The sequence below is a fragment of the Tinamus guttatus genome, unplaced genomic scaffold (genome assembly GCF_059628265.1).
Source record: "Tinamus guttatus ecotype Peru unplaced genomic scaffold, ASM5962826v1 Tinamus_guttatus_pri_ptg000018l, whole genome shotgun sequence".
NCBI lineage: Eukaryota > Metazoa > Chordata > Aves > Tinamiformes > Tinamidae > Tinamus > Tinamus guttatus.
In genome coordinates this window covers 1593206-1604544 of record NW_028288552.1, presented here as the reverse complement: position 1 = coordinate 1604544, position 11339 = coordinate 1593206, and the positions used below count along the sequence as shown (strand labels likewise).

At 52.7% G+C, this 11339-nt stretch overlaps 1 protein-coding gene across 1 annotated transcript; it reads left to right on the top strand.

The window, feature by feature from the left end:
* Window positions 1-6682: 6682 nt before the first annotated feature.
* On the top strand, window positions 6683-11087 carry LOC148596285 (ankyrin repeat domain-containing protein 26-like). Its single transcript, XM_088524033.1, has 6 exons — window positions 6683-6714; window positions 6924-7065; window positions 7810-8091; window positions 8612-8857; window positions 9975-10019; window positions 11019-11087. Exons 1-6 carry the CDS (start codon window positions 6689-6691, stop codon window positions 11085-11087), a joined length of 810 nt encoding a protein of 269 aa, XP_088380159.1. The 5' UTR covers window positions 6683-6688.
* The last annotated feature ends 252 nt before the right edge of the window (window positions 11088-11339 follow it).

The following is an 11339-nucleotide window of genomic DNA, read 5'->3' as shown; positions in this document are numbered from 1 at the left end:
CGCTGCGCACGTGGGGATATTTTGTGTAGTGCTTTGAGGACCCCTCCGTTGCGATGCGAATGGACTGTGGGTGCCAGACTCTGGAGCGCGAGTTTGGGAGAGCAGCTGCCCGCACGGCTCCCTCCTCCAGGACTCCGGCCTTGCAGAGCCGCGTTTGGGTGCTCGCTGCCCCTCTGTTGGGTGTTGGTTGTAGCTGTGTGAGCTGTCCTGCTGGGCTTGGGCGACTTCTGCTGCAGAGAAGGGCAGGGGAAGGGGTGAGAACACAGTGGTGCGGCTGAGCGTGAGGATGCTCTTGAATGACGCTGCTTTTTCTTCTTTTTTTAAACACTCTAGTAACAGCATTATCTGTCCCTTGGCTGTGGGTGTTGCCTGACGGAGGAGAGCAGCAGAGTGAAAGAAACACTCATGGTGTGCCCTTCCTTATTTCCCTTGCAGATGTTTCCTTGGCAGCGGGAGCGGAGCAGGAGAAAGACGGAGACTCCCTCTTGGATTCTGAGGTGCTTTCTGTTGGTTTTTGTTGTTGCAGAGGAGCGGGGGAAAGGGTGTGTGTGCTCCTGCATATTTGAATGTAGGTGAATGTAGGCTCAGCCTGTGTCCAGGCTGCACTTCTGAGAGTCTCTGTTGAAGAGGAACAGCATGTCTGTGACACTGGGTATTGCTGTGCACAGAAACATCCTCCTAAGGGAGGAGTGCAGGCCTTGTAAAAGAAAAGTGAGAACGTTTTTCCCTGTACAGGCACAGGGAATAGAAGTACTTTGCACGGTGCCCTTTCCTGTGCAACGGGTGCTTCTTTCTGTTCCTTCCAACTCTTTTGGCTGGCCTCTTTCAGGAGGAATCACCTGCACGGGATGGGGAGGAAGCAGCAGGTGGTCCTCAAGTTGCAAATGCTGCAGCAGCCCTCCCTGTTAGTAGAGGTGAGTTCAGAAGCGTTGAGCCCCTGTGTTTGTTTGCTCCTTGGTCTGAGTCAGTGAATGCTGGTGATGAGCTGCTGCTGAGATGGGAAAGCCCCAATTCTGCCCTTGCCAGCAAATGCCAGGGCAGAGGGGAAGGTCAAGTGAGGAAGATGTTTTGTGGAAGTGCTGGACTGCAAGGAGTGTTATTTCGTGGTGACTTCCTGCCTGTGTGAGCATGTGGGAGGAAGGGTGAGAACACAGTGGTGCGGTTCAGAGTGAGGATGCTCTTGAATGACGCTGCTTTTTCTTCTTTTTTTTTAAACACTCTAGTAACAGCATTATCTGTCCCTTGGCTGTGGGTGTTGCCTGATGGAGGAGAGCAGCAGAGTGAGAGAAGCACTCATGGTGTGCCCTTCCTTATTTCCCTTGCAGATGTTCCATCGGCAGCAGGAGCGGAGCCGGAGGAGGACAACGATTCTCCCTGGGATTCTGAGGTGCTTTCAGCGGGGGGCACAGTGGGTTCCCCGTGGGGGGATCTTCTCAGGAGGTTGCTCTGGGTGTGGGCCCTGCACCGAGGAGGCTCTGCTCCTTCTTTGGCTGCTTCTGCCACACGTTTGTTCCAGTGAACTGGAACAGCTTTAGCTGTGTGCAAGCTGCTCCACGGGGCTTGTGAGGAAGCAGGGTCTGGGAATGTCCGAGCTCTCATAGCAAGTGCCTTATTAGAAATGCATAGTGCGTGCTCCAAGCTTTTTCTTCCTATGTGTGTAACTATTTCATTAGGATAGTATTGGAGAGCTGGGTGAGGAGCTTGCTGATGCTCCTAAAAAGCAGTCGCCAGCAGAAGCCTTGCTGGAAGCTGCCCCACGTTCCTGCCGGGACCTGGAGGAAGAGCAAGGGCAGCTGCAGAAGGAGTTGGCCAGGGTTAAAGGCAAGGTAGGCAAATGCCATAACAACAATAATGAGCGTAACAGGGCTGTTCTTCCTCTGTAAATGATGAGAAGGACAAGGCAGCATTCTGAGCACAGGTACAAGTGAGATGTGATGAAGTCAGTAGTTCCGCACTGCCGTAACCCATGAGGGCGGTGGAGCCTTGAGCGGAATGACGTGCTCTTCTTCATGTGCTGTGCTGTGCAGGGCAGTGTAGTTTGAGAGCTGCAGAAAGCGCTCTTTTCCCTTGTCAGTCGGAGCTGTCTGCTTGTAGAAAATCAGGATGGGGACAGGAGAGGCCAATAGGAAAGAGGGTGAAGCACCAGAGTTTGGGAGATTTGACTTGGGAGTCAAAGCAGTGTGTACGATGCTGAAGATGAAGCTCACTCCCATGGTTCCTGGTTTGACAGTTGCAGGAATCGGAAGAGCGGCGTCTCCAGTCTGAGCGGTCTGTTGAGGAGTTGAAGAGAGCCCTGGCAGAGAAGCAAAGAGAATCAATGGCTGCTTCCCTGCAAGAGCAAGAACGTGGCACACTGCTCTTCACCATAAAGCTCTTGAGGGAAAAAGTTGGACGGTGAGGAAGTGCCAGAGTGAAGCAAGGCTTTGCTTTGTGGGCTGGTGTAAAGGCAACGGGATTACCTTGCTGCATCCCAGCAAGGGAATGTGGGACTTGGAGGGAGGCTTTTGCTTGAGATGTTGTTAGTTCACAGTGTGGAGTGGGTATGTGTGCTCTGTTGGGTTCCCATACTGAGCCCTATGTTTCCTTTGAAGGCTTGAGTTTGAAAAAACAGGGCTGGAGGTGACAGCGCGCCATGAGACTGCCAGGGTGGAAGCTCTTCAGAAAGAGCTGCGCAGCTCTGCCTCTGTAAGCGACTCCTGACCTTTCCTTTTCATGAGCTCCTGAGCCTACTTGTGTGTGTGTGTGTGGACAGTTAGAGAAGAGATTGCGTGGCCTTGGAGTGTGCTGTGGTAGGGGAAGTGTCTGCCTGCAAATGGACACGGTGCACAAGTGTGCACTGTGCTGCTCTGCAGAGTGTTTGCCTCATTCTGTGTGTGTGAAAAGGCCTGGTCCAAGTGTGGCTCTCGGGTGGAGAGAGACTTTTGTCCAGAGTCTGACAATGGCTGGAAGGGAATGAAGGCGGGGGTAGGAGTGAGGGGTAGGGAGATGCCTGAGAAAGGTCTGGGTGATGGGAGAAGGGGAAGAAACATAGTAGTCCTTTGGGGAGCTACTTCTCGGAAGAGTCGTGTAATGTAACAGGAAAAGCAAAAGCACAGTGCACGGTGCAAGGCTTTTCCTGCGATGCGTGTCCTTATTCCATCAGGGCAGGGTCAGGGAGCTGGAGCAGGAGCTTGCCGATGCCCGCAGAAAGCAGGCGCTGTCCGAAGCCTCGCTGGAAGCTGCCACGCGTGCTCGCCGGGAGCTGGAGGAGGAGAAAATGCAGTTGCAAAAGGAGTTGGCCAGGGTTAAAGGCAAGGTAGGCAAAGGCTGTGACTAGCCCGAGGACCCTGACAACCCTGTTTTCCCCTGTAACCAATGAACAAGCAGCGGGATGGGAGAGGCCAGTATGAAAGAGGACGAAGCAACAGGGTTTTTCAGAGGTGACCTGCGAGTGAAAGCAGGTGCCTTGAGTGTGTGAAGAGGAAGCTGACTAGCGTGGGTCCTGGTTTGACAGTTGCAGGAGCTGGAAGAGCAGCTTCTCCAGTCTGAGCGGTGTGTTCAGAATTTGAAGAGAGCCCTGACAGAAAAGCAAAGGGAAGCATTGGCTTTGTCTCAGCAACTGCAAGAATGCAAGAAGGCCTGCTTGGAAATGGAGAGCCTAAAAGTGCTGAAAGACAAAGTGGAAAGGTAAGGAGTTGGCACAGTGAAGCAAGGCTGTGCTTTGTGGGAGGGTGTAAAGGCAACGGGGTTAGCTTGCTGCTTGAGAGCAAGCAAATCTGGGATTTGGAGGGAGGTGTTTGCTTGAGATACCGTCAGTTCACAGTTTGGAGTGGGTGTCTGTGCTCCACTGGGTTCCCATACTGAGACCTATGTTTCCTTTGAAGGCTTGAACTTGAGAATGGGAGGCTGGAAGGCAGAGCTCACCAACAGACAGCTCAAATCGAAGCTCTTCAGAAAGAGCTGCACAGCTTTGCCTCTGTAAGCTACTCCTGCCCTTTCATTTTCACAGGATCTAATATGAAGCCCTGGGTTTGTGGATTAGAGTCATGTGTGCAGTTCAATAACAGCACGTGCATCTGAGCAGATTGCTGGCATTTTCTTAAACACAGATGCACGTGGATGTCTGCAGTCTGTGTTTATGTGCTGTTCCAAGGAGAACAGTACTTGGCCATTTTGAACGCATAGGAAGCCACGAGCTTAAAGACGAGCTGGCAAAGCTTAGCTGTTGGCAGCAGACAGAGAGCAGACATCAGCTGTGCAGAGGCACAGTGGTGTGGACAAAATAAGTTATGTTTAGGTTCACTCTGAAGCCTGAAGCAGCTCTGTAATGTAACAGGAAAGAAGAGAAAGCGGAACCTGTGGTCCAAGCCTTTTCTTCCTATGCATGTAACTATGTCCACAGGACACGGCCAGACAGCTGGAGCAGGAGCTTGCTGAGGCTCGTCGAAAGCAGCTGATGTCAGAAGCCTCTCTGGAAGCTGCCACACGTGGTTGCAAGGACCTGGAGGAAGAGAAAGGGCAGTTGCTAAAAGAGTTGGACAGGCTTAAGGGCAAGGTAGGCAAAAACAGTAACTACCTTAATGAGCCTGACAATGTTGTTTTTCCCTGGCAAATGATGAACAAGCAGAGGGCAGTATTCTGAGAACAGGTGCCAGGGGGACGTGAGCAAGTCAGTCATTGCGGCCTGTCATAACCCACGAAGTGGGTGAAAGCTGGAACCAAATGACCTGCTCTTCCTCCTCCACCGGGCAGGGTGCTGTAGTGTGAGAGCTGCAGAAAGCAGCATCCCTCCTGGATAGGTGGGGCTTTGCATGGTCCACGTGAAGCAGCATCTCAGGCAGGTGCTCTGAATGGTCGCGCTGGCTGAGCCTGCACTGGGCCTCACGTCCACAGCGGAGATTGAAGGGCCTCAAAGTGACTCACTTGCCTAGTGCAATAGCCCTGGTGCCTAAGTTTGGCAAGGTCTTTGCTGTGCACTCCCTGTGGAAGGAAGCGGATTGGTGTTGGGGCGGTTTTGGGGACTGCTTGTAGGAAGACAAGATGGGGATGGAAGAGGCTAGCAGGAGAGAGGGCAAGGCAAGAGGATTTGGGAGAGATGACTTGGGAGTCAAAGCACTTGGCTTGTCTGTATGTAAATGCAACTGAGTAGCGTGGGTGCTGGTTTGACAGTTGCAGGAGTCGGAAGAGCAGCGCCTTCAGAGTGAGCATTGTGTTGAGGAGTTGCAGGCGGCCCTGTCAGAAAAGGAGAGGGAAGCAATGGCTTCTTCCAAGCAACTGCAAGAGCTTGTGGAAGCCTCCTTGGAAAGAGCTAGCCTAAAGCAGCTGGAAGAACGAGTGGGACGGTAAGGAACTGCCCCGGTGAAGCAAGGCTTTGCCTGCCGGGGTGGTGTAAAAGCAAGAGGAAGAGCTGGCTGCATGGCAGCAAGCCCATCCAGAATTTGGAGGGCCGTTATTTCACAGTGCTGTCTCCCTGTGTTTCCTTCAAGGCTTGAGCTTGAAAAGGTGAGGCTGGAAGGGAGAAGCGACCAACACACGGCTCGAATTGAAGCCCTGCAGAAAGAGCTGCACAGCTCTGCCACTGTAAGCTCCTCCTCAGCTTTCTTCTTCATGAGCTCCTGAGCCTAGCTGTGTGTGTATGTGGGGACATTCTGGGAAGAGATTTTCCTGGGGAGCCCAGGGGGACATCATTTCTGGCAGTCCGCAGGGGATCGGCTCTGCTTTGTCCCTCTCCAAGGCCTTCTGGTGTTGAGAGGTTCCCTGGCTACTGTGCGGCCTGAGCAGCGTGCGAGGAGAGGCTTTGACACTCATGTGCTGCTTTGACCGCCTGCTGCTTTTTAGCTGTCCTGGTGCTTAAGCCCTCAGGCAGTAGCACTTGTTGCTGCCCTAAGGGCGAGTTAGCTCGCGGAATTGCTTTGGTGCCAAGCAAAGCCCGAAGCGGCATCCTCAGGCTGTGACAAGGGAGACTTCATTGCCAAACCTCTGACACCTTCCCTGTTTACTGACTGTGGATTCCTTGGCTCGAAGGTGTCAATCCATAAAGGAATGGCACAGGCGTAGGCAGTGTTGTGTGCTTGGGCCAAGTTAGGAGACAAGCCCTTAATGAAGGAGAACTGCTCCAGGGCTCAAACTGGGGGTCGATTGTAAAGGAGTAGTGAGATGGAGAAATGTTGGTGGCATTTCGCTTCGCTAATACCCCTTGAATGAGGTGCAAGCGTGAGTCCGGGAAGCATCAGTGTGGCTTTTTTGTTCCTTAGGTTCATAAGAGCCTGGAAGATCTGCTCTCTGCCTTACAGACAAGACACGTGCCTCTGAAAGAAGACAAATATCAGCAGGTACATGAAGGGTTGCTCTGACTTCCCTCTTCCAGTCGATGATTTTCTTTCCTTTTGGGTGCGTGCAGGCAGCTACACTGTTCAAGAACTCTGTAACCTTGAACGCCCAGGACTGTTGCCTAGTGATGGCGGCTGATTCCCCTGAAGCTCGAACTTAAGCTCTGCTGTCCACTGGTGTGGATAGCTAAGTACCACCTGCTGGTGCCAGGGGGACAGAGGAAGCTGTTTCTCAGGCTCTTTTGCACTTTTTACTGAGCTGCGTATGTGCTTTCTCCTTCCTGTGTGCAAAGTGTGAGAGTGAAGGAAAGGCAGTGAAGAAGGGGGCAGAGAGGAAACAAGCAGCGGAAGCCCAGCTGGAGGAGGCAGTGAAGAAAAACATGGAACTGCAGGAAGAATGCAGCAGGTATGGCTTTTTAGCATTTGTAAGAAATACCGGCTAAGCTGGGAGTCAAGGTTCCTTTAATTGACTCAGAGACTATGAGTACGTAACGGTTTGTGAGCAACCTCAAAGGGAATGCTTCTTGTGTTTTGGGGTTTTTTTTGTTTGTTTATTTATTTGTTTGTTTGTTTTTCCCATGGCTTTCCTATTTTACTCCCTAATTGGCTGTACAGGTCCAAGAGGCTTCTGGAGAAAGCTCTGAAGAAACTAAGGACCTATGAGAGGCGCGAGAGCGAGTCCCAGCTGAATCTACAGGCCAAGCTGAAGGACGCACCTTCTGGAGGGGGCAGCGAAGATGACATATTAAGAACAAAGGTGAGCTGTGGTTCGTTGTTTCTGTGTGTTTGTTTTGGAAAGCTGTCTCGTTTCTTCTCCTGACTTCTGTATTCACATGCACGTTCACGTGGTGGCTGTGTTTGGAAATGAAGGGGCTTTCTTCTGATCCCTGGAAACGTCTAACTAATCATTCCGAAAGGGCAGGAGTGCCGCGGTGCCAGGGTGGTGGTGTGGAAAAGGTGAATTTCTGAGGAGAGAGGAAACCGTTAGAGTAGCAGTTGACCTTTGTGGACTTCTGGAAACCTGATACTTCCTAAAAGTTCTTGGAAAGAAGCTACCGCTTGGTCCCAGAGCGAATAGGGCTTCTTTGTCCATGGCTTAGAAAGCTGCTTTCTGGAGGAGTGTTGACAAAGTCAGGCAATGCCGACTGTGAGACAAGCCTGGAAGACCCCTGGCAGCCCCGCTGCATGCAAAACACCCCACGTGATGTGTGCTCCTGAGGAAAGGAGAAGGAGCCTAGCTCTGTGGATGTGTGATCTTCTGGGAGTGAAGCCTTTATTGGCTAGGGGAGTGCTGGAGGAGACCTGAGAAGGGCGGGAAACTTGAGGTGGTCTTTTGGGAAACCTTTAAAAGAGGTGCTGCTTTTGGCAGAGGAGCATGGCTTTCACTTGGTTTTAAAACGGAGCAAGCTGGTGACAAGCAGAGTCTCAGCGCACAGCCTGCAGGGTCTGCAAAGAACTGCGTATGCTTAAGGCTCTCTGTCTGTGCCTTGGCTGTGTGCAGGTGCAGGAACTTTGCAAGCGGCTCTCTGCAGAGCAGAGAAACTCAAGGCAGCTCAAGAAAGCAAACGAAGGTTTGCGGGAAGAGTTGGCGTGCATGCATGGGAGCCATGCACAGCTGCGGAAGAGGAAGCGGCAGCTGGAAGAAGAGGTGGCTGCCCTCCGGTGCCGTGTAGAGAGCAGCACGCCAGACCTCAGCCACATGAAAGAGCACAAAAGAGAGACTGAAGAAAAGGCCGAGCGACAACTAAGGCAAAAACTACGGGAAGTCAATCTCTTTCTGCAGGTAAACGTACTTGGCCCTGGCATGCACAGTCCATTTGTGCCTTTTCCTTCATCTCTTCTGTACCAGTGTCCTTCTCCACTGTGTCCAGCTTGTGCTGGTCAGGGCTGTGGGTTCATGGGCTCTTTATATCTGGAGGAGTCTGTTGAAGGCCGTGAGCTTGTGGAACGCTTGTCCTCAGCCATTCCGGGCATCACCATCTTTTTGCACATTAGTGCCTGGAGAATCAGGGAACAGCGTTAAGAGAAGGGACTAGCGTCTTGCCGAGAGAGAGGTGGCTTCTTAGTCCGAGCTTTGATTGGAAACCAAAATACATAAACGTTGTGCTAAGAGCAGGTTTCCACCAGTGAACAGAAAGCATTGCGTAACGTGGTGCCTCTGGCTTTGGCCGTGGATTCTTGAGGGCAGTGAGGAGGCGCCTGAGTAAGGCTGTGCTCTTCCAAGGGGGTGTGTGGAAACTGTCGTCGGGCATGGGGGGAAAGTTCTTCTTCCCTGGAGGCTGAAATGGCACCATCTGCTTCAGACACAGGCAGCCACCCAGGAGCAGGTGGAACAAGCTTCCCTGGTAGGACGAATGCAGCAGAGAATCAGGGATCTGGGAAATGAACTGGCTCTCAGCAGACGCCTGCAGCAAGGCAGAGTTATCGGAGGCCTTGCGGAAGCCGCTGCTGCCTACCCTCCTGAGCTGGGCAGCAGCCGCTCTTTGATGCTGAACGCAGCGGGCAATGCTTCCTGTGTGGCAGACAGAGTGGAAGCTCAAATGGCTGAGGTAAGGCATTGGACATGCACGCTGTGCTCGAATGAGCTGCCCACAGAGTATGAATGAGCAGGGTTCAGCTTTTAAGGGGAAAAGGAGCACGCATTCCTGCCTAGCTCCGGGACACCCAGTCTGCTAGTGCAAACAGCATTGGTGCCCCTCACAACTGGGCGAGCACAGTCCCCTGGATCGCCCTGAGAGACTCCATGAGGCAATGCTCAGAGCCTGCTGCAACCTCAGCGATAGCTCTGGTCCGAGTGTGCCCCAGCCTTTGCAGTGTGTGTGGAGAGCACGTTCCTCACGGAATGGTGAGGTTTGGGGCCCGTGTGGCAAGAGTTGGACAAGAGGGCGAAGCATTCTTCACTGAATGCCATGATCCCTTCCCTGATTTGCACAGAGTGGAGGCAAGGGCAAGCTCTCCTCTTCCATCTTTTACAATCCTGGGAAGGATTCAGGCATTTCCAGTTGTGACTCAGTGCTGTGGTGCCTGCAGCGTAGCAAGGGTCCTGTTGAAAGGAGATGCCTGCGGGCTGTAGCTGTCCCCATGCCTGTAGTGTTCTGAAGCTGAGCTGCTCGGCTTTGGGCATTGCCTTGTGGGGTCTCAGAGGGTGATCCAGGTGACTGTCCTCAGGCACTCCTGTGGCTAAACAGCAAGTCAGCAGAGCTGCCATGAAAAAGGCTATCTAGAAGGTGGCTGCTGCAAGGAAAGCCAGCTCGTTCTGGCCTGAGTCCTTTGCTGCGGAGTAAATTAAAGAGTGTTGATTTGTAATGAGAAAAAAAGCAGGCATCACAAATCGGATTGCTCGCTGTGAACAGTGTAAATATGCAGCTTGTGGCCTTGGGACTAGACCTCTGGCCATGTGTGCTTATATCCTCCTTGTGCTTTTTGATGGCCTTCTGCAAAGCCAGAATGAGGGAAACGTGATGAGTGGCAATTGTGTTGTGATACAATTAATGGCACAGAGTAGTGGCAATGCTGTGTTTTGGTGGACAAAGCATTTCTCAGGATTGAGGGTGTTGTTTCCAGTTTGCATTTCATGTTACAGTTAGGTTTCAAAAGGCCGTACAAGGTAGTACTAGAGGAATGTAACTGCTGAGGACTTAAGGGTATCCTGTGTTATACTTGCAGGTGCGTGAGGAATGGTCAAAAATGTCGCTGAAGAACGTGAGCGAGGTAATTGCAACCTGGAGATTTATGTGACACCTTCATCGTGATCCAAATACTGGTGGCACAGAATATTATGTGCCTGTCCTTAAAAAAGAGAAGAAACAGTGTATGTGCACATGCAAGGCCGCCCCCAGAGCCCCGAATAATCCCCTCTCCGGGGGGCTCTAGTCGGGCCTTTTCAGGGATGGGGCCTGTTTGCAAGCAGGTGGCCCCTGCTTTGCAATTCTTTGGGTTCCTGTTGGCTTCAATCAACTGCCGAGTGGCCAGCTGTTGCTTTAGAGCCCCTTGCATTTGCTTGGATGGACACAAGTGCCTTGGGTTGAATGTGTCTGCATTGTGAGCAGAGGTGCCTGTCTACTGGGATGAATGGGGTTGGTTCCCTTGGTTTGGGACTTGCTCCCTTTTGCTCCTGTAACACTAACAGAGGGCCTTTTGTTCCCCCTGCCGCGCGCGCCTTCCTCAGAAGTGGCTTTCTGGAGCGGGGACTGCCAAGAGAGGATATCCCGAGAGGAAGGAAGCCTGGGGAAACGTGCCCTCTAGCTCTTGGCGGAGTGGTGTGTAGATGACATCGAGCTGCATTCAAGTGAAGGTGTTCTGTTCCAATTCTGTATTTAATAAAGCTTGTAGGCTGGGACATCTCTGTTTTATTCCCGTCCCCTTCCTGTCTTGGCCTGCCCTGCGCACGCGCCTGTTCCCTCTTCCTCCCGCTGCCTGTCCCTCTTACAGAATGGGAGCGGCGGGCTTGCTGCCAAGGGGGGAACCCTGGCAGGAGTCTGGCCGCTTGCTGGCAGCGTGCAGCCTGTGTCCTTTTCCTCAGGGGAGGTTGAAAGCTCCGCTGGGTTTTTAGACAGGGGCCTGGAGTTGGGGGCTCTGTTTGCCTCCTGCTGCCCTTCAGAGCGCTCCTGCGCTGCCAGGGGGAGGCCGCTCTCAAAGATGGCTGGCAGGTGCTGGCAATGGCGGAAGGCTCCTGAGGCCTGGCCCACAGCAGCTGTCCCCCTTGCCTAGGAGCCAGCCAAGAAGCACGATCAGGCGAGCCGCAAACGGTCGGCAGCAGCTCGAGGCCTGGCAAGCTGATGGAGCGCAGCCTCCCGGAAGCCCTTTCCAAAGATGAGAAGGAACAAGAAAGTGCGTGGGAGTAGTCGGCAGGGATTCCCAAAGGGGGAGGCAAAACCCTGCTGTAAGATCCCAAAGGCCTTTGCAAGAATCTTAGTTTACCTGAGCTAAGAGTGGCTGGTCTTAATGCACTCGATAAGGAGAGGTTTGCTGAGTGACAACAGTACCCCAAACTCCGAAAGGAGTTCAAAGGCAGAAGAAGATGCATTAACA

Bases quoted from the DNA above. Each gene is read 5' to 3' on its own strand.
- LOC148596285 (XM_088524033.1), top strand. From the start codon at position 6,689: ATGGAACTGCAGGAAGAATGCAGCAG. The intron at 7,066-7,809 runs GTGAGCTGTGGT...GGCTGTGTGCAG, and splicing joins ATGACATATTAAGAACAAAG to GTGCAGGAACTTTGCAAGCG. The intron at 8,858-9,974 runs GTAAGGCATTGG...TTATACTTGCAG, and splicing joins TGGAAGCTCAAATGGCTGAG to GTGCGTGAGGAATGGTCAAA.